The 21,236-nt window shown below is 48.0% G+C and overlaps 1 protein-coding gene across 3 annotated transcripts; it reads right to left on the bottom strand.

The window, feature by feature from the left end:
- Positions 1-1,873: 1,873 nt before the first annotated feature.
- PARK7 (Parkinsonism associated deglycase) lies at positions 1,874-18,616 on the bottom strand. Of its 3 annotated transcripts, none has more exons than XM_045190601.3 (7): positions 18,492-18,616; positions 17,139-17,251; positions 15,573-15,674; positions 13,573-13,632; positions 12,634-12,703; positions 8,175-8,261; positions 1,874-2,253 (listed from the first exon to the last, which is right to left on the bottom strand). In XM_045190601.3, the coding sequence occupies exons 2-7, from the start codon at positions 17,226-17,228 to the stop codon at positions 2,093-2,095; spliced, it is 570 nt and encodes a 189-aa protein (XP_045046536.2). In that variant the 5' UTR covers positions 17,229-17,251; positions 18,492-18,616; the 3' UTR covers positions 1,874-2,092. The 3 variants fall into 3 exon arrangements, with proteins under 3 accessions (XP_045046536.2, XP_024409952.2, XP_071076935.1); XM_024554184.3 differs by lacking the exon at positions 18,492-18,616 and adding an exon at positions 18,231-18,399; XM_071220834.1 differs by lacking the exons at positions 15,573-15,674; positions 18,492-18,616 and adding an exon at positions 18,231-18,402.
- Positions 18,617-21,236: the final 2,620 nt, after the last annotated feature.

Raw genomic sequence — 21,236 nt, 5'->3', positions numbered from 1 at the left:
CTGAGGCCCCTTCCCCGGGAACCTACCCTATCGTCCCCACCCCCCATGGAAGGTCTTGCCGGAAACCGCTGTGTTCTCGTTTGAACAATTAACGCCCGCCCAGCCTTCCCGAGGGCAACCCCCACTGCTACCGCTGCCTCCTCCCTACCCGAAGCAGATTTGTTGACACCTGCCATGTCCCGGCTGCTCCGAGGCCAGGAGGAGGCAGCAGCTGTGACACAGACTTTGTGGCCCGCACGTCTAAGGTATCTGCAACCCAGTCTTTTCAGGTTTGTCGACATCTGTCCTGTCAGAGGAGGGAAAAGGAACGGGAGAGGCTGCGGAGCACAGCGCCCCTCTGAGCGCACGATCGTCCTTCGTAGCTTCACTGCTTTTGGCGGCCTGACCACTGCTTCATGCCTGTGCGTGGTACCTGCCACCGGTCAGCGGGGAAACAAACAAGGAAGCCAGGGACTGCGGCCCCCGTCAGCAGGGCAGTTGTCGCCCACGCTCCGGCACAGCCGGGTCCCGCCCCGGTACCGCGCCAGCACTGCACCCGATGCTGACGCCATGCTCCTGTGCCAGGGTGTCTGTCAGTGGCTCCAGTCTCACTGCCTGTCCATTCGCCCACCCAGCACAGGGAGAGCACATGGCGGTCCAGGCGGAGGCCCAGCACTGAGTCGCACTGGCTGACTGCTCTCACCGGGGCCATGCGGACAGGGGTCGACGAGGCTCTTCCTGGCGGGGCCTGGGTCCCCTGCCCAGCCTGGGGTGTGTGCCGGCCACTGCCATGGGGGCTGGGTGGCTCCCGTGCGTGAACAGCTAGGAGTTGTTACCCAAGAAGGAAAAGCAGAGCCTGCCCTGGACTGAGCTCTCAGCTCCGCCTGCGGCCTCACTGCAAAGGCCAGAGCGGGGCTGGTCTACGCCAACGACCATCATAGCCCCTTACTTCCTCTTCATGCTTTTCGTCCTGGATGGGCGCCATGTGTCGACAGCAGTCCCCTGCACACGTGTGGAGGCTTCCCCACACCAAGCTACACTCGGATGCTAGTAGGGTGTCTGTCTGAGAACTCAGCTCCGTTGTGACACCACCCGGAGAAGCAATCAGATTCCAGAGGGAAAGGGCTCAGGCCCACAAGGCCTCCCTCCACTGCAGCGCCGGGTGCCAGCTGGGCAGCCCCGTGCTTCTGACCCACCAGCTACAGGTGGGAGGGTCCACACTCCCCTCCTTGGTCCCACTGATTTGCTGGGACAGCTCATGGAACTCAAGAAAACCCACTTACTCACTAGATCACCGACTTCTTATGAGACACACGAAAGGGTGTACGTCAGCAGCCAGATGGAGACACACACATGGGGAGGTCTCGAAGGAAGGAGGAGCTTCTGTCCCTGCAGAGCTCGGGGCTAGGCTTGGTGACTCGTGGAACATTCCGCTTTCCCACCGTGGAAGCTCTCCGAGAAAGGGACCAACGACCTGTCCTTTCAGGGGTCTGTGGCGGCTTCATTACATAGTCACGACTAAGTCACTGGCCACTGGTGACTGATTCAACCTCCGGCTCCCCTTTCCCCCCGAAAACCCAGGAGTGCCTCTGAACATTCCAATCCTCTAACAATGATGGTTCCACTGGCCACCAGCCCCCACCCTGGGTGGGATCCAAAGGCAGCTTCGTGAACCTAACGAGGCACAGCGATCACTCCCCACACGGAGGAAATCCCAAGGGTCTGGGAGCTCTGTGCCCGAAGACCAGACACGCATCTCTCACTGAAGAATCACCACAGCACACGTGGCCATGTGCCTTCGTTTCAGAAGCTGGGTCGACAGTGAAGGGCTGCATCTGTAGCCGGTGATGAATTTGGTCCCACAAAAGAAATGGGAGACAAAAGGTATATCTGGTAGTTTGCTAAATGTCCTGTTTATTCTGCAATCAAGGTTCAGAAATGTGGGGACACAGCTGTGGGCGAGGAACCTGTGCAGGGTCCCTTCTTGACCACACTTCACAAGGGCAGTGCCGCAGCTTCCCTGCCCAGAAACCGCCCACCTTTATCTAACGTGCACGTGGGGAATGTGGAGGACACGCGGCCTATTTCTAACCCATTATCTGATGCTTCTGCTCTAATCTTTAAGTACGAGCGGAGCCTTCACTTGCTGAGCCACTTCCTTGCCGCTCAGCGCCTCAACAATAGCAAGAGCGAACTCGAAGCTGGTCCCCGGCCCCCGGCTCGTGAGGATCAGGCCGTCCTTCTCCACGCGATTTTCTGAGTAGCTGTAATGACCTTGGATGTAAAAATAAAAAGGGTTACATCCTGCTGGGCTCTGTTGAACAAGCACGAGCATCACCCAACAATTCAATTCCCTGTTACAGCCTATCACCAGTCTCGCATGAATAAACTAGAACACCCAATGCTCCAGCCAGCCTTTCAAAACCAATCAGGCACTCCCAGCCTTCCGAGCACAGCAGGAAGATATGGAAGAAGCTGTCCAGCAGAGGGCAGGGGCCAGAACAGCTGGTGAAACGAGAGGAGTGAATACAGGTTCATACAGCTGCACAAAGCCTGCTCGGAGTGAGGGAAAGCAAACGTGAACTGCTCCACTCCTGCTATACAACCCACGCTCCATTCTGTAACCTGAGGGGTAGCAGAACGTGCCCCCCAGCTCAGGACACACCACCCCAAGTGCGCTGCGGTGACATGCTACCTGGAGCTGTAGGCACCTGAAAAACAGCCAGTGTGCAGGGAGGCTTTCTCTGCACCCCCTCACCTGCACACACACAGATCCCCCGAGAGGAGCTCAGAGGCTGTCAGTCCCTTCCAGGAGCTTCATGACCCAGGGCAGGTGGACTCTCGCCACCGGAGAGGAGGTCAGAAGCTGACCTCACACCCAGACCGACTCTGCCACTGACTATCATTCCCCTCCTCTCCTCAGGGCTTGTCCATCTCCCTGAAAACCACTTCCTCCCCGAGAGGCCTCTCTTCCCCCTCTACTTTCACTTACGATGGTATTTAAGTCCAAACTCTAAGCCACATCAGGAAGTTACCCATTTTTCCCTGGGTAGCTCCCATGTATACATGCGTTAAGACATGTTAATAAACTTCTTTTAGTTCTTCTTTTGTTAACTAGTCTTTTATTACAGGGCTCTGGGCCAAGTACTCAGCAAGGCAGAGGGTCAGTTGTTTTTCCTTCTCTACAAAACTCTAGAGGGGAAGGGGCTGAGGGTGGAGCCTGTGGACAGTGCCAACGACCTGTGTCATGCACCCTCTCTGCTGTCCCATAAACCAACCATGGCAGTGGGACACGTTGGGATGAGAGAGACAGTGGAGGGAGACACTCTTCCTTTCTCAGGGACCGTGTTCCTGCTGCGCCCCTCACTGAAGGCATTCTGCAGAGACAGCAACAGGGAACCTGCTTCTCCTACACGCAGGCAAGACTTGGACCACAAAGGTGGGGTTCCTCCGCATGGACTCCCAGGCTCCCGCCCGCAGACAGTCATCAGACCCCACTGCGCACAGAACTAGCCCCCTGAGGAGAGCCCCCCCACCCCCATTACAGAGCACACCCCAACTTTCCTGCCCCAGGGAGCACCGCACTGGCTGCTCCCTGGCCCAGAACACTCCTCTCTCACCGCCTGCTCCCTCAGTCTCGGTGTTGACACTGAGAGGAGGTGTCTGTGACCCCTGCCCTAACCCAGGTCCCTCGGATCACAGCCCAGCCCAGCCCCGCCCTGCCCCGCCCTGCCCCAGCTATGAGCTGACCATCAGGCTCCCTGATCACTGTCCACCCTTTAGAAGGCTGGGCCTACAGTACCGATGGCCCCCAGGAAATGCCCCCTGGTACCCAGAGACACTCACGACCTTACCACAGGCTCTGTGCATCACAGTCCCCTTCTGGCTCCCCCTCTAGCTCCTCCTCCCGCTCCACGCTCTGCACCACCAAAAAGGTGACCTTTCCAAAATGCGAAGCCCCTCTGGTTCCCTCCCCCGTGAGAACATCTGCCACCTTTCTCCAGCACCTAAAGATGACTCTGAGCTCCGTGTCACAGGGTGCGAGACCTCTGGGTCTGGCCTGAACGCAGAGACCAAATGGAAGGAACCAGGAGGAGGACAGAAAAGAACCTGCCATCCAGGTGGGATGGTGGCAAAAAAAGAGGAAAGGAAGGTTTGCAATGTAGCTTAGAGAGAAAATGCCCAGAACTTAGTGAAGCGGTGGACGTGGAGAGGCATCAAGGATGACTCCCAGCTGTCTGTCCCAGGCAACTGGGGGTGGTAGTGGTGCCACGCAGTGACATGGGGCGTGAAGGACAAATAGATTTAGGGGAGGGAGCAATGCTGAGCAGGGTCCTCTAAGGAACCTTGCACATCCTGGCACTGCAGCTAGAGCAAGCACACAGGCAACCCCCCACCCTGAAAGCAGTGCAGACCACCGCCCATCTCTCCCCACCACTGGAGGGGCCGCTTCCAGAGCCTAAGGAGGGCTCTGGAGGGGCTTGTTCAACGCGCACACGCAGAAACGTCACCTGACGACTCCGAGTAAAGCAGAGGCGTCAGAGCCGTCATGTTACGATGGGCTCCATCCTTTCAGAGGGGATCAGAGTGCCCACCTCCGGGAACTTGCCTTCCTTTCCTCATTAAAAACCAAGTCAGCCACTGAAATAATGGAACACAGAACAGCAAAGATCTCCTAGTTACACTGCTGCGGAGCTGAAGAGGACCCTGGTCTGAGCTGAGCGGAAAGGTTTTCAAAGTCGAACCCCACTTGCTCATGGTCAAAGCAGGCCAAGGTCAGTCAAATGCTAAGCTAAAAAACCGGCTGAGCTGGGTCTTCCAGCACTGTGGGGCGAGCTGCCTGCACTGGGGCAGCGTGAGGCTCGATTCTATAGAAGTGGCTCACTGAACGATCACTTTGCAGGTAAAATATTACAAATACCGTTTGAACTAGTTAAAGGTGTTCAAAGATGCTCCACGGCGCTTTTCAAAATTACAACCAGGAAGAGCCAATGGTCGCGCTTGTCCACTACCGCCACCTGGTGGCAATCGGGAGAAAAACAGGCCAAGCACCAGCTGCTGATTCGGTGCTTGGCAAGGTTACACCTCATAACCATTCTGGCACAGGACATTAATTTCCCTTAACTCTAAGCAAACACCCCAAAGCCAGGAGCCTCGTCAGAGATAAAGCACCTGGGGAGGCCAGGGGCATAGGGTCAGCCACTAACACAGCTCCTGGGCACGTGGTCTGGCTCCTTTAGTTGCTGAAAGCCTGAAACATTTACTATTTGGCCCTTTAAGGGGAAGTGGGATCGAATCCCACGTCTGCCAGAGAGGTAACAGTCTGACCTCTCTGAGCCTCACTTTTCTCTTCTGTAAAATGGGGATGACACCAACTGCACAGGACTGTGTGGGGACCCAACCAAACCAGCCACCAGGACAGAGTGGCAGCGGCAGTCTGACCAGACTGCAGTGAGCCGGCCTGCCCTCCTCCACGTGGACTCGGGCCGGGCAACGCTCTGAGTTAAAGCGCTACGTCACTGAGCCACCAACAGCCCTGAGGCAGGCGCTACTGCCAACTGCAGACGACTCGAGGAGGAAACCGAGGCTCAGGCAGGCTCAGGAGCCTGCCCGGGAGCACGATCCGTGGTCGCCTGGCTCGAGAGAGGCCGCTCCTCATGGCTGGGACCAGGCAGTCAGCAGCTTACTGAAGCAATGGACAAGTGGGAACTGAAAACAAACTAAAGTCAAGACTGACTTACTTTAAAAAGCGAGAAATGGAAAGACTCTGCCCTCAAATGGGATTGTTTACGTGAATAAAAACTTCATACTGATCTGAATTCATGGTGCTCCCAGCGGGCGCATACCCAGGAAGCAATCCCAGCTGCACGTCTCAGAACGTCTGAAGGAGCAGAAACTTCACACACTTTTTTTCTTGTAACAGGGCTTACTGACTACATTCAATGCCTGGTAACTTGGCTGTGTGTGGGAACCTCACGAGGACGAAGCCTGGGCCTGAGCTCCGGCCTGACTCTGGGCAGGTGGTCCGGCCTCTCTGAGCCCATTTCCTCACTGGTGAGGCTGAGAGGATGGGGCTGGGGCCTGGGAGGCCCCACTGGGTAATACCTGTAAACACCCTAGAGAGTTTACAACCCCGTTTGTGTTTCCACTCCAGATCAACCTCAGTGTTCTTCAGGCTTTACAAGCAAACAGAAGCAACAGATACGCCTTCAGGTCACAGAGGAGTGTGTTCTTTTCAAGTCTTCCTTCTACTGTGTCCTAACTACCATGGGAAGCCAGATTCGGCTATTTCTGGCCCTCCAACACCTCCTCATAGGCTCAAAGCAAATTAAATGCCTACATTAAAAAGTGCCCAGAAGTGAAAGATGTTTTTAGAAATCAGTTTTCGGGAGGGAGGTGTAAGAGGAGTAAGTGGTAATGAAAAAATAAATAAAGGTTAAATTTTTAAAGAATCCATTTTCACATAGATAGTTCTGACAATTTAGTATCCTTCTAGCAACCACAATTATCGTTTTCAAGAAAATACTACCTTGGATCAAATTTAAGAATGTGCAGAATATGCCACACAACGAGTGAATCCTAATGTAAACTGTGGACTCTGGGTGACGATGACATGTCGATGCCAGTTCACCGACTATGACAGACGTCCCACCCGGTGCAGGAAAAGCAGCTGGTGTGGAGGGAGGCTGTACATGTGGCGGGGTGGGGGCAATATAAGGAACCTCTGTACTTTCTGCCTAATCTTGCTGTGGACATAAAACTGCTCTAGAAAAGGCAATCTATCAATTTAAAAACACAGCAATATAACGAAAAACACCACCATTTTGCAGTGAAAAGATAACGTATGTTGTTGCCGTACTTTGTGTTTTAATTCAGAACAGCCCAGAGCAGGACTGAGCGCGGGGAGGGAGGGGGAGAAAACGCATCACCTGCAGTTACCGTCAAGTCAGCTTTTGATACTACTGATATTTGGTCTTGTTTGGTTATTCAATGATTTTTGGTTGGTTGGTATTTTAACTCAGTTTCCTCACTAGCTGCATGCCAGCTGAACCACATTTGCCTTCTAACTGGAAATTTCTGGTTCTCTTGCAATTACTTTGCACAGGTGTGATTTTTCTTTCTCTTTGCAAGTTCCAAGGTCTCTGCCTCTCTGTGACACCCACTCAAGGGGCAGATTACAGAGGAAGACACCACCTGTCTGACAAAAGGCACCTCGTTGGTGCTTGGAATGTCATGCTGAGAAGCAGTCGAAGTCACTGAGGAAGCCTCCATCATTATGTAATCGGACATTCCTGGGCCTGGCTACACTGTTCTGCTGTTAATTAGATACTACCTGGTATTTTAAAACTTGACTCTGTGTCTTTGTGAGCAGTTAACCCCTGGAGGGCAGACACAGTTTCCTGCTTCTTTTATAGCCTCCAAATAATCAGCAACACAAGGAAATGAAAGAAATAGTTGAAAGATAACAAAAAAGATGTAAGACAACGTCAGGTTAAAAAAGCAAGCGGCGGAGCAATATACTTAGTAGCTCTCATTTGAATAAAAATATTAAACTACAAATAATAATGCATATGTACAGAGAAAATTCTAGAGCTACACAAGAAATGCTGAACAGAAGTTACCTCTGAAAAGGAGAAAGGGGGCGGGGAAGTTAGAAGAGAAACATGCATTTACTTCACCCCCTTCTATCCTGTTTGTGTTTCTTACCATGAACAGAAATTCTTTTTATAAACATAAACTAATAAAAGCTAAATACCTAGCTGGTATTTATAAACGACACAGGTCACCAAAGGAAATGGGCCTGCCACCCAGGCGTTCTCTGAAGGAAGAGAGCAATGTTCATTTTACTTTGGACTATGGGCAAAAGGGCACTTTCTGAAATTGCTGTTGAGGTTTAAAATTTACCCTCAGGCCGCTGGCAAAGTACCTGGTAAAAAAACTAGTTAAACTAGCATGTCGTCATCACTGCAACCTGGGACCGTCGGGAGCCACCCCCTCCAAGGCACCCCACACAGGCCTCTCTGGCACACCGCCAGCGCCCTCTCTTTGGTAACACACTTGCAGAGAGAGGGGCACTCCACCCCTAAGCCCACGGAGCCCCCACGCACAGGTGACACTGGGTGCAGCACCAGCCACGTGAAGGCACAGCTCTCTGAGAAGGTCTTTTTGTGCATTAAATACAAGCATACACTTACTTCCAGTCATCATTTTGTCTTTAGCAAGTGGGTGTGTTGTAACTTTGCTTCCAAAACCTATTTCATGAGCCAACAGGGCCGTAGGACCTAAAAAGAAGATGAATAAAAAGATTTAAGTGTAGACAGAAAAACCCATGTTTTAAAAATTGCAGAAGTATTCTTCAAAATCAAGAAACTCTCACCTAAAATATACTTATGATTCTGAAATTATATACTTGTTAGTATGAGAGGTAAAGTATATTTATGTATTTATTTATTTTTAAAGATTTTATTTTTAGAAGGGGGAAGGGAGAGAGAAAGAGAGGGAGAGAAACATCAGTGTAATGTACAAGAGAAACACTGATTGGCTGCCTCTCACACGCCCCCAACCAGGGACCTGGACCACAACCCAGGCACCGTGCCCTGACTGGAATTGAACAGGTGACCTTTCAGTTCACAGGCCGGTGCTCAATCCACTGAGCCACAACAGCTAGGGCAAAAGTATTTTTATAATAAACCATCCGCTGAGCACTTCTGGCAAAAATCTACAAATTCAAAATACTTGAAAAAGATTAATCAAAAAGATTCACCTTGCTATCAAGGAGCACACAGATAAGCAGACTGCGGCCCCACATCAAGGAACAGGCAGTGCATGTATTGGGGGCATGAAAGTGAGGAGACCACCACGGGCTAAATGACTTGCCTTTCTCTTAGCAAATGAAAATTCAGTTACACATTAAAGGCAACTGGAACTCTCTGAACTTCTGGACTTGACTGCTATTTTACAGACCAATTTTATTTCTTTTTACTTGAAAATATTAGCACTCATCCATTCAAACATACCAGGTGGCAAAATTATTTATTATTTTATTTTTTAAATGATTTTATTTATTTTTAGAGAGGGGAAGGGAGGAGAGAGGGAAACATCAATATGTGGACGCCTCTCAAGCGCCCCCTACTGGCGACCTGGCCCACAAACAAAACATGTGCCCTGACACAGGCTGGTGCTCAATCCACTGAGCCACACCAGCCAGGGCTGGCTGGTAAAATTATTAAAATGAATAGAAGACTGTCCAGCCTGAAGGAGATACCTGTGAAATGTCTACAAGTCTGAGATATGAAGACACTAGCATTTCTTTATTAAAACTAATTAAAAACCATGAACAAATGTGTGTAATCCTCTATGTCTTCCCTCTTAAAATAAAAATGTAAAAAATATGCAGTTGCTAATATTTATCAAATGTATTCACTAAAATGATCAACTTCACTGACAACCACAAACATATTTTGTGTATAATGGGCCACCAAGTAAGGACAAACCAGAAAGGTCTTTGGACCTTTGTTACATTATCTTAAAACCTTTTGTTGTTGTTGTTGTTGTTCCACTTACTGACACACTCATTGATTGATTCTTGTGTGTGCCCTGACCAGGGATCGAACCTGCAACCTTGGCATATGGGGACAGTGCTCTAACCAACTGAGATACCTGACCAGGGCTTTAAAACTAAGTAGTTACGCTACCTTTTTTCTCTAAGCCACACACACAAACCTTTCTAAGACCTCATGCTGCACCAGGAAAAACATGCTTTAGAACTGTGCCTTGACCTCTGAAATGATCCGGGCACTGTGGCTAAGACACTAGGACGGTCCGTACACTTGAGCTTCAGCAAACCTGAGTGCTGGCACTTAATGACCTTCCGTTCTGCAACATGATTCCAAGTGAAAAGTAGTTATATAATAAACTAACAGGCTTCTCGGACCACAGCTGCTACAGAGGAAGATCAAACAGTGTGTAATCACACAAGCTTCCTGCCGGCATCGGGGGTCAGTCTTAGACCAAGTCCTAACATCTCCTATAAATCAAAAGCCTCAGATATTTGATGTCCTTCCGCCTTACTCTTGTCCTCAATATGAGACAGCTATGTGGGGCAGCAACTTCTAAAAGTCTATAAAATTGCATAATCACTCGGTTCTTATTTGAATGAATTCATGAATTACACTTTATTCTAATTTTGTAAGACTTTAAGAAATAAATAATTATCTACATTTTAAGGCAAACCTCAAGAGATGATTGTACTGTGAGGAGAGTGATCATACAGTGATTTAGGGGACTTTAGGCTGCTGCTTTCAGGTGACAAAATTGCTGCCTACAGTAACATGTCAGTAAATTTATGTTACAGCTGAACAGGAATTTACTCACGCCTCACTCACAGGGTAAGCTCTTCATTACTGCTGTCTGGGGCTTAAAAATTCTACTTGGAAAAATGAGAGAAGAGGTATTTAACTACTACCATTACCTCAAATTCTGTAGGGACCCAGCTCTGAGCAGGGGCAGGGGGAATGGTGGGCAGTATCCCCTCCGGCAACTAAGAGAGGGAAGCCATCAGCGCCACCGTGTGGTGATTTACAGAAAGAACACCACAGCCACCCCACAGCCCCTCCAGGGTCCCTGACATAGTACCTAGACTCAGGTACCCAACCACTGCTGGCTCTCTCACTTCCAGGTTTCCTTCCCTTTCCCCCACCCAGAGTGATATTTTATTATTTTATTTTGGTTTTGATTTTCATGATAGTCTCCCTTCCAGTTTCTGTCTCTCTCACTCACTCAGTATTAGGGGCTAAGCTACTATTCTTTCGGTTCAATAAACACTTCCCAGTTTATAACTGCAACATTTAAGAATCCTCTCGTGTTTCGTCACACTTCCTCTTTTTTGAAATACCCAGGAGAGCAGTGCAGGACACTCACCAACACACACGCACTGTTAGAGCAAGCGCTGTTACTTTTCAACGCCAAAATTCAAACAATTCTAAGATCTCGGCACGTTAAGCACGCCCGAGTGCAGCACAGTGGACCAGATGGGGCCGATGACTTGCAGTCCTGGTGACACCGCAGGGCAAACTGATGTGTGGTGCCCACTTTTAGCAGAGTCATGAGGGACCGGCCTGAGCCCCAAGCCTTCCTTTCCTCCTCTGGTGAGGGCACCCGAAGAGCCTGGGAGTGGGGGTGGGGGCAATGGGCCAAGTCCTTACACAACTAAGAGGACCTTCCACTTCCTCCCCACAGAGGGGTGTGGCTGCTTGGGCTGCAGTGACTGCCAGTCCTTCCACAGAGATAAATCCCTGCGCCCCAAGGGCAGGTCAAGAGGCTGGTGCTGAGCCGAACCCAGGACAGAGCCCGCAGGGCAGTCCCTTCCATGGCCCGTCCCAGTCCCTAATGTAGCAGTCAGGTCAGTCTCGGACCAGGTTCTCAAACCCTGAGGTCTTGGGAACCCATCAGCTTTTATGGGGGTTATGTATCTCAGTAACTGTCCTGCTGGAAATTAAAATCAGGAAACGTTTACAACACAGGAACCCTCGAGCCCACACGCCATGCCCGACAGCGGCATCAACACACTGCTGTCGCTCCTGTGAGAACAAGAAGGGAAAAGGCAAATAATGTCTTCACAGAGTCTGCTTTGCCCTTTCAAACCCTCTGAAAGAAAGCTGAGAACCACGGCTCTGATGCAAAGCCCCAGGATCCCTAGCCATTAACTTCTTTTAAAAAATCTACTGTACTGAACAAAACATCACTGTGCCATTTTATCCAATCCATCCAGCTGTTCGTTTATTCCACTCTCTCTTTTCCCATCCTTACCCGAGGATATTTTTTCATGCTTTTAGAAAGAAAGAAAGGGAGAGAAAGAAACATCGATGAGAGAAAAAAAACATCAATTGGTTGCCTCCCATACGTGCCCGGAACAAGGATCAAACCTGCAACCTACGTATACAGCCTGACTGGGAACCAAACCCACAACCCTTGGGTTATGGAACAACACTCCAACCAGCTGAGCCACACCAGCTAGGGAGTCACTCTTTTAACATTTAATAAAGACCTGTAACAAGGGAGGCACCGGTCAAAATCACACTACGGAAAACATGCAAGGTGCAGATGATCATCTGATATTAGAGCAAGAACGGATTTTCAAATGGTATCAGAAATGAAACTATGACCATCTCAAAGGTGCGGGGACAGCTATGAAGCACCACTGGCCTCATTCTGAATTAGGGGCGGATCTGAATCCAGCACTCAGCGCTGAAGGTCGGGCAGGAAGTACCCCGAGGCCACGGGGCAGGCACAGGGCAGAGCGGTTATGTTTGTGTCTGATTCTCGCTGACTGTGCTGGCAGACGTGCTTCCTGGCCCGGAGATTTGCTGCAACAAGCTGTTTACTGAATTCCAGAGGGCCGTATTTTCCCCCGAGGTCAACCAAACACAGAAAACACAGAATGCAGACCAAAGGCAGAGAGAGGCAGTAAACAATTGTACTCATTTCTGAAATGACCCCAACGTCACACCACCCAAACTGAAAACACCGCTCCGGACACCCTTCGTGTCTCAGGACGGGGAAGAAGTACTTGGAACAATGTCTTGCAAGTGCCGACCACCCCCTCACGTAGTTTTTGGAGAAAAGCAACACCGCCCGGGGGGCTGGGCACGGTACCTGCACAGATGGCGGCTATGAGGCCCTTCCTGCTTTCCTGCTCCTTCAGTATCTCCTTCACAGCAGCAGACTGTTCAAAGAAGACAGAGAGCACGCCAAGTTCTCATTAAGCCACGAGCCAGTATCTGCTAGCAACCTCAGTAGAATCTGATCTCAGCTTAAACCACAAGATCTTAAATCTAACTATTTTCAACAATAGTTCTAAATGTTTAATAGCTTAATACTAAAATTATCAAAGTCACAATGTTCCTGCATTCCTAAACCTAATCAAGGCATTTATTATAAGGGAAAGGAATCCTCTTAAAAATATCTGAAGCTGAGATAAGAAAAGCCACTTTCCCTGGGCACAGTGATCACTGCCCTCTTCCTACTACAAGGAGGAAGAACTGGGAGCGAGGGATGTGGTGTTTGGGGGTCTTCAGGTGGCGGGGTCAGGAACAGTCGCACAGCCCCAACTGTCTGACTCCACCTGCTTCATGAGCTTGTCCCACCTCCCTCTGACCCCGTTCCCTCCCCCCACTCTCTCACTGCGACCCTGTGACCCATGGCCTCCTTGATACCGTTTTCCACTCAGGCCGGCAGCTCAAGCCCCTGTGAGCCCCAGCCCCCATTCCCCAGGTGCTGAGGAGACGGCTAAGCTCTTCTGTCTCCATGCACAGCGCTTCACAGGACACAAACCTTTTCTTCTGCTGCTGAGGGGGGAACAAGGTAGTCTAATACTTGGACTGTATTCACCAAATGTGTTCATAAACAACTGTTCACCAATTCAGCTTACTTCTGCAGTATGTATCATTGGAAATGGTTTTTAAAATTAAGTTACAATTGTTAATTTCACCTGTTCCTATGATATTCACAACCTCCTTCCTGAAATACTTTAATAACAACAAAATCAACAGAACACAAGCAGCTACTAAAACACTTTCTGGATACAGTCCTTACCTCACATAAATTCTGTGCACCCGCATTTCCTCCCGGCAGAACCACTACATCATAGGGTCCCTGTAACAGTTTAAAAAATAAAACGAGAGAGTGAAAACATTTCATGTGAAATGTGCATTAAAGTGACAGTCAATAAAACTTTCATATTTTAGGCCTGACTGGCGTGGCTCAGTGGATTGAGTGCCCACCTGTGAACCAAAGGTTCGCCAGTTCGATTCCCAGTCAGGGCACAGGCCTGGTCTGTGGGCCAGGTCCCCAGTGAGGGGGCATGTGACAGGCAACCACTCATTGCTGTTTCTCTCCCTCTCTTACTCCCTCCCTCCCCTTCTAAAAATAAATAAAATCTTTAAAAATAAAAAAAAACCCTCATATTTTATGTATGGGTCACAGCAAAACATACAGAAAACCTGTGTGGGGTACCATGAAAGCCACTGTACACTGCAGGACTGCTGGTGTAGCACAACCTCACTCCTGTGAGAAGAACCACCGCACGTGCATGTATGCACACGGCGGGCATGCTACATACACACTCCCACACACATGTGTACAGTGCACAGACATGCACAGATGGGGGAAGGCACCCCAAATGCTAAAGGGATGGTGTGGATGGAGGCGAGGGGGGAACGAGACATTTAACATTGTGACTTTACATACATCTACACTGTACGAGTTACCTTTCAACAGGAATATACGCAGTAATGGAATATCAAAAGAAAAACAAATAATATGTACTATTTTAGTATCTTAAATACCAAAATATCCTAGAAATCTAATGATTTCAAATGTGCTGAAATTACAAAATGGAAATTGGTTTAACAATACATTCTCATGCTTTAAAAAAGTTTAAAAGATTTAGTCATTAAGCAAACTAGAAAATGAAAATTCAGCATACTTAGAGCAGTGCCTATTATTTAGAATTACTTTTAGAGACCATAAACACCCTGCCACTGTTTTAAAACCAAAGGAAACGGAACACTAAAAAAGAACATATGTGACGTACAGGATTTGTTACGCACAGAATTTCAGTTCAGATTGTGAACTGACCCACAAAGACACAAGAGGTAACAACTGTTCTAAAATAACAACAGGATGAAAAAGAACAGAGAAGTATTTACTTCTACTCTGAGTTTTAGCATGCTAGTTAGAGTGTTTCAACAATTTGTATGTAAATAAATTCTAATGCTACACAATTTACCACTGAAATATCTGAACTTAATAGAAAGTAATAAACTTTTTCCTATTTTGCATTTGAGAACTGCTAAGTCTGGGGACTCATTCTCCAGGGCCCTCAGGGGGACACAGATGGCCGTCACAAGCTGGCTCTGCCTCCTTCTCCTCTCAGGAGGGCACAGCCCACACACCTGCCACACTGGCCAGGTAGGCCAGCGCCCCGTGAAAGGGCGTGCACAAGGGCCTGTGCGCACATGGGCGGGCACGATTCTGAGGAGACCCCAGCTCTGGCGGGTTCCCACATGTGTTGGCTGTCCCCAAGAGTAAGAACCCTAATACTACCAAGAGTGAAAAAGGGACACGATTTAAGTGGAGCTCCTACTCCTGCCTTAATCCAGCCACTGGGCAGGCAGGAGCTGCTCCCCAAGAACAGGGCCTGCCTCTGTAACGCTGCTTTGAAACAAAGAGTCAGAAATGAATGGAAAACATGGCAGTTGACTGTCTTATATCAAGAAACGAAGTTGTACCAGGAGGCGTGGCTGCCTGTGTGCACCGGAGGGCAGTGCTAAAGGTGTCCCATCCTTCTGCCTACCTTCCCAGTCACTTCCTGAGTACATGAGGGGTTAGGGAGCTGCCAGGGCCCACGTATACACAGCAGAGAAAGGCAAAATCCTCCATTACTGGGGCTTAGCGTGGGGAAGACATTCGAGCAAAACAACTTTCCTAAAATAAGTCTGTGCTAACAACAGCCTTACAAACACTCAAATGCTATTTCAGGGAACTGGTAAAGAAGCCACAGGGAGCAGTAATTCCACATATGGAGAACACACCTCTTTTTTTGCATCTTCCAGACTGGCGTCGGGACAAATGACAACATCTCGGCTGCACTGTACAGGGTCTTTTCCAGTCAAACCCGCAATGGTGACCTTAATCTAAGAGAAAGACATCATCGTGATATTGAAGAACACCGAAACACATTTCTACAGCTACCCTGTGTTTTAAAGTAACTTGACAGGAAATAATGCAACAAAACCATGCTGACTTTAAGCTAACAGACCGGCAATATATATTTAATATTACTAGGTCTGTCCCAGTGTGCCTGGGACAGTGCTGGCTCAGATGCTGTCCCAGCACCCTGTCTGGTTAGTGTCCTTTCTCCCACAGGTGTTCTGGTTTGGAAGACAAATTCTATGATCATTCTATTAATAATCCACCCTGCAGAGTTACTGCTGCCAATAAAACAACAAAATGCCACTTTATGCTGCAAAAATTTACAAAGCTGACAATACCAAGAGCTGGAACCAGGAAAATGGGAATTTTCCTCCATTGCTGATAGGCCCACACATTGGTTCTTTGGAGTCATTTAACAAAACCTAGTAAGACCAGCCAGGGGCTATCCTGTGGTCTAGCTAATTCACTTTCCAGCACTGAGCCTGGAAAAACTTTCACCGCACATTTGAACAAGGAAGCCTGTACAGGAACAACAGAGTATTGTAATGCCATGAAAGAAGGTAACAGAAGAATGAATTTAGAGAGACAGACTGTGGCATGTTCATAGAGTGTAACATCAAGCAGCAATTTTAAATAGACAACCTGGACCCAGTTGTGTCTCCACTGCTGAGAACCAGAGGAATGCAGGTTTCACAGCCTCCAGGGCCAGGCTGCCGGGGCCTGAATACGAGCTCTCCCACTTACTAACTGTGCAACGTGGGCACTGGATCTGGTGTCTCCTGCACCAGTTCCTTCAACTGAGCAATACGGATGGCGATAACTCACAGGGCTGTTGTACGACCGAAACGAGTTTCTAGAAGTGCTTAGAATGACACCGAGCACTGAGTAAATGCTATTTAAGTGTCCGCTATGGTTATACAGCACATATATCGACGATATTTAACACAGACACTCAAAGTGAGAACTAGTCTAACGCTAGTTTACCTCCGGGGTCGGAAGAGGGACAGGGTTGGGGAAATTTAGAGTGCTCTGCAAAGCTTTATTTCTGTAGAGTGTGTGTTTTTCAAGAAACACCCTGGAGGAAACAGGGCCAGGTGTTAACAAGTACTGAATGCGGACAGCAGATAAGCAGGTCACTATTACATAGTCTCTGTCATGTTTGAAAGATCTCGTAAGTTATTATTTTATTCCAAATGACTTTTTTAAAATTAAATGTATTGGGGTGACACTGCTTAGTAAGATCATATGGGTTTTAGGGACACAATCCTCCCACATCATCGGTATACTGTACCGTGTGTTCACCGTCGTAAGTCAGGTCTCCCTGCATCGCCACTTACCCCTTTCCTTCGACCTCTTTTCCCTCCCTCCACCCCTCTCAAAATGACTTTTAAAAATCAAAAACGAGGTTTCAAAGCGGGGGAGCTAGAAAAAGTGCGGGGACTTACTCCAGCTCGCCTCATGACGTCTACAGGGATGACCGTCTCCATCTCCTCCGCCCCTTTGGCCAAGATGACCAGCGCCCTTTTGGAAGCCATTGTTACCCACTATTTTGTGAAGACTTCAGGGGAAAAAAAAAAAAAAGATTTTTCAAAAAACTTTCACCATGACCCTGGAAACAGCCAAGTTATTAAAGTTTAGACATAAGTTAAAGCAGAGAAAACTAGGTGCCTCCCAGGGGGAAAGTTCTGCTACACAAACACAACTGAGTCTGAAAATAGCATTTTAGGTGAGTATTGATTTACGTAAAATTTCACTTGCTGTATTTTTGAAATGAAAGCACAGTATGGTTGCTAACCCGCGTTTGTATTAACTTCTCTTAGTGCGTTTTTAAAAATGCAGTTTTCTAATAACTTTTCTGAAACACCAGGACGCGGGCCTCCTGCTTCACACAATGCAGGGAGACAGACAGTCTTTCCTGAAGCACCATTTTACAGAGGAATGACTACCTTTAATTTCATGGCAAAACCCTAAATGCAGTCTTTAGCAATTAACCTTTCAGATTTTTGGAGGTTTTTTTTCTTTAGTTCCAATAATAGTACTAAAAATTTGGAGCGGGGTGGGGGGTTAACAGTGTTAAACATCTTAATAGATGGGTTTTTTTTTTATGACGAATAAAGATGGGAATCCCCTCTTACTGACAGCAACACGATGCTTCTCTTATCGTAAACGACAGCTACACCAGGGCCTAAACAGATTTCAGCCTATTTTCTTTCTGCAGAGTTTGTTGGGCGTGCAAAACAGATTTCAATAAAACGATTTCAACAAACACAGGGTCAAACTGGTGGGATGCTATGCACACAATTTTGGAAGCTTTAGAAATTGCTACCACGCCGGCAGTCGAAAGCCTATCTGCTTCTACTGGAAGGCCGCACGGTCCTCAGACGCGGCGGGATGAGGGACGCGGTCTGGACGCGGTAGAGAGTGCACCACGCCGAAGCCCCGCCCCAGCGGCGCGGGACTGTAGCACCAGGCCAGGCACCCTCTCGCCACCCGCAGCGCCAAGGCCTGCGCACGCGCCACGCTCCCCAGGCCGAGACCTGAACCTCGCTTCTCCTACAGACGCGGATCCTCGGCCAGTTCGGTGATACCGCTGCGCCGGAACCAACCGAACCAAAACCGGGCTAAACGGGCACGCACGCAGGGACGCACGCGTACACGCAAGCACGCAAGCCGCCCGACACGAGCTCGCTCAGCTCGGCACTGCGCAGACGCACGCCGCCCGGCTTCTTATTTTCACTCACTGCGCAGACGCACGTCTCTCTCATCGCATGACGTCACACCCGTCCGGCCGAACTCACCACGGAGAACTGTGTACAGTGGCTTCTCCTTTTGCGTCGAGTGTGCGCTTAGCTTGATTCCGGTTGGAACATCCAGCACCACGAGAGTCCTGTGGATTCACGCGTCCTAACGAAATCCCTCCCCCTCGAGTGCCCTGAACCCATCTACTCACAACACCTGACAGATTTAACCCGCTTTTTTGCCACAACCCATAGGCTCAATTCCCGATCTCAGAGCGGTGGCTTCTTAATTTAAACTCGCATTTTCCAAAAATAGAGTTGTTCTTTCACAATTAGGTCTCTGCACCGTTCCTCCTTCCGGAGCGCTTTCCCGTGTCACTTTTGCTTCGGTAGGACTCCCATCAAGGTCATCCTGGCTTTATCAACCCCATGCCCGGTCACCATTCTTTTTTTTAAAGAAATGGTGAATCATTCTAATTTTTTTTATTAAAAAGATTTTGTTTATTTATTTTTAGAGAGAGGGGAAGGGGAGGAGAAAGAAGAATCAATGTGTGGTTGCCTCACACACCCCCTACTGGGGACCTGGCCTGCAATCCAGGCAAGTTCCCTGACATGGAATGAAGTCAGTGACCTTGTGGTTCGCAGGCTGGCAGTCAAGCCACTGAGCCACACCACCCTGGGCTCTGTCCCATTCTTGGTGACTAATTTGCACACGGCAACTTCACGTGTATTCGTTTTGCAGAGTTGTGTTTTTAAAGATCCCAGTGCTGCTTTTGCACCCACAGAATTAGAGCAATACTGAGCACTTAAGTTTAACAAATACTTGATTATATTTATTACAATTATAATCTCAAACTTTTAAAAGTTTTTGAGTGTTGATACTTTTACCAATTTCAAAAACCAAGTGGATCCTGATTATATTGAACAGACAGGCCAGTTCCATTCCCATCCGCAACAGGTTGTTAGTTTCTTGGGCATCTTTCCAGCAGTTATGCAAGCACAAGTAAATGCAAATATATACTATTATTTTATTTTTCTACTTTCTCATAAAATACTTCCTCTACCCCACAATAGCTTTTTAACTGGTGCCCTGCTGATAACACTTAGGTTATTTCCAGTCGTTTTCTCTGCAGACAGCCCTTGAGGAAACGCAGCACTGCCCTGAATGGCCGTGTTCGCATGTCCCATTGTGCAGATACCACTGAAGGGTAAATTCCCAGAAGTGGGAAATACACTTGAGCAAGTCCATACAAGTTGAGTCACTTAGCCCTCACACCGGTAATAATAGGGGAGGTCAAACGGTATTTTAGATGTGTTTATAAGGTTTCAATTTAGATGTTAAAAACAGGTTTATTTTCAGGAAATAGCTATTTTTCTTGCTTGGTTTATAGAACACATATATCTCGTGAACCTTATAATGGTAGTGGGAGTGGTTTCTATTCAATTTTTAAAAATTGTGAATAGATTCATTTATGCGACACTTCGCACTCATGCAAAAATTTTAAGTGCTTGGAATCATTTTGCCTTTTCAGAATAAAACATTTTGGGAGTTCTGGAATGACTTCACCTTTGGCTGTTTGCAAAGAAAGTAGGCAAAAGCCACCCTCTTTTAGCTAGGAAGGAATATGGGAAATAGGAGAGACAGGCAGGGAGAGGAGGCAAGTGGTAGGACACGTGCTTCAATAACTGAGGAGGGATTTAGGTAGACGGAAAGAAAACCAAAAGAAGAAAGGCTGTTTTGCTCCCCACAGTAAGCTCTTGGGAGGCGAAAGAGCAACATACTTCAGCAGTGAAAGAGAAAGAACCTGAGTTAATGCTCCTGAGACAACTGCATCACCAGGAAGGTGATGCCAAGGGAGAATTAATTTTAATCCAATGACTAGATTGCACACAGTTTTTAAAACTCAGATATTACTCATGGTAGATTGGATTATATTTCAGAAATACTGCCTCTTTCATCCGCATGAGTGGAAGGGACTGCTCCTTGACTTTGGGTCTGTCCTTGTTTTGGCTAATACAATGCTAACAGACATGGCCCGATCAAAGCCTTGAAAAGCGCTGACCTGATGATTAGACTTGCTCTCTTGTCCTTTTGCATTGCTGTAGGAAGAGCTTTCCCCCAGGGAAGGTGCTGCCAGGCTCCCAAACCCGTTTCAAAATGAACATGTGGAACAGCCAGTCTACCTGTCCCTGAACCAGATCACCACAGCCCAATGACAGACTGTGGTGCTCAGATTTTTTTATATGACAACAGCTCATTGATACGGCATTAAAAGGCTCATAACAAAAAACAGCAGGCTTCTTACTCAGTCCTTCGTGCCCCTCAGCCCCGCTCTTCAGAGGCAAATATTTTCAACTCTTTAAATTATTTCATCTGATAATTATCTCAGTATTTTTAAACAATATACTAATACTGTTACTTCTCACTTATTGGTGTTAGACATCATATATCGACTTCCTGGCAGGTAGTAACAATTTTCAAAGATGCAGACAATCAAAGATGCAGAGGTTGAGGTCCAGAAGGGTAAAATGACTGTACAAGGTCCTGCAGAATCTTGGTCAAATTCAGACACTATTCTCCTGCCAAATTTGACACTACCCACAGTAGACTCTTAACAGTATTACTTAATAAGTCAGCAACACTCACGATACTTAGCTTTATAGTTCATACCCATTTCTCATCACACATTTTCAGTACAAAATAAAAAAATTAAACCACTTAGCAAAAAACATTGCTCTAGGACTGGCAATGAACACACTTCCTACTTCAATCTCTTATTTCCAGGGAGAATAACCCATCCCATT

Source organism: Desmodus rotundus, chromosome 3 (assembly GCF_022682495.2).
Source record: "Desmodus rotundus isolate HL8 chromosome 3, HLdesRot8A.1, whole genome shotgun sequence".
In the NCBI taxonomy this organism is placed as follows: Eukaryota; Metazoa; Chordata; class Mammalia; order Chiroptera; family Phyllostomidae; genus Desmodus; species Desmodus rotundus.
Note: the sequence above shows the minus strand (reverse complement) of the source record. Positions and strands in the feature narration are given on the sequence as shown.

What these genes read in the sequence shown, in the direction of transcription:
- PARK7 (XM_045190601.3), bottom strand. Translation starts at nt 17,228, where the DNA reads ATGGCTTCCAAAAGGGCGCTGGTCATCTTGGCCAAAGGGGCGGAGGAG. An exon ending in GTGCACAGAATTTATGTGAG is followed by an intron (nt 12,704 to 13,572) that starts GTAAGGACTGTA and finishes TTCTTTGAACAG; the next exon opens with TCTGCTGCTGTGAAGGAGAT. An exon ending in CATAGCCGCCATCTGTGCAG is followed by an intron (nt 8,262 to 12,633) that starts GTACCGTGCCCA and finishes TCTTCTTTTTAG; the next exon opens with GTCCTACGGCCCTGTTGGCT.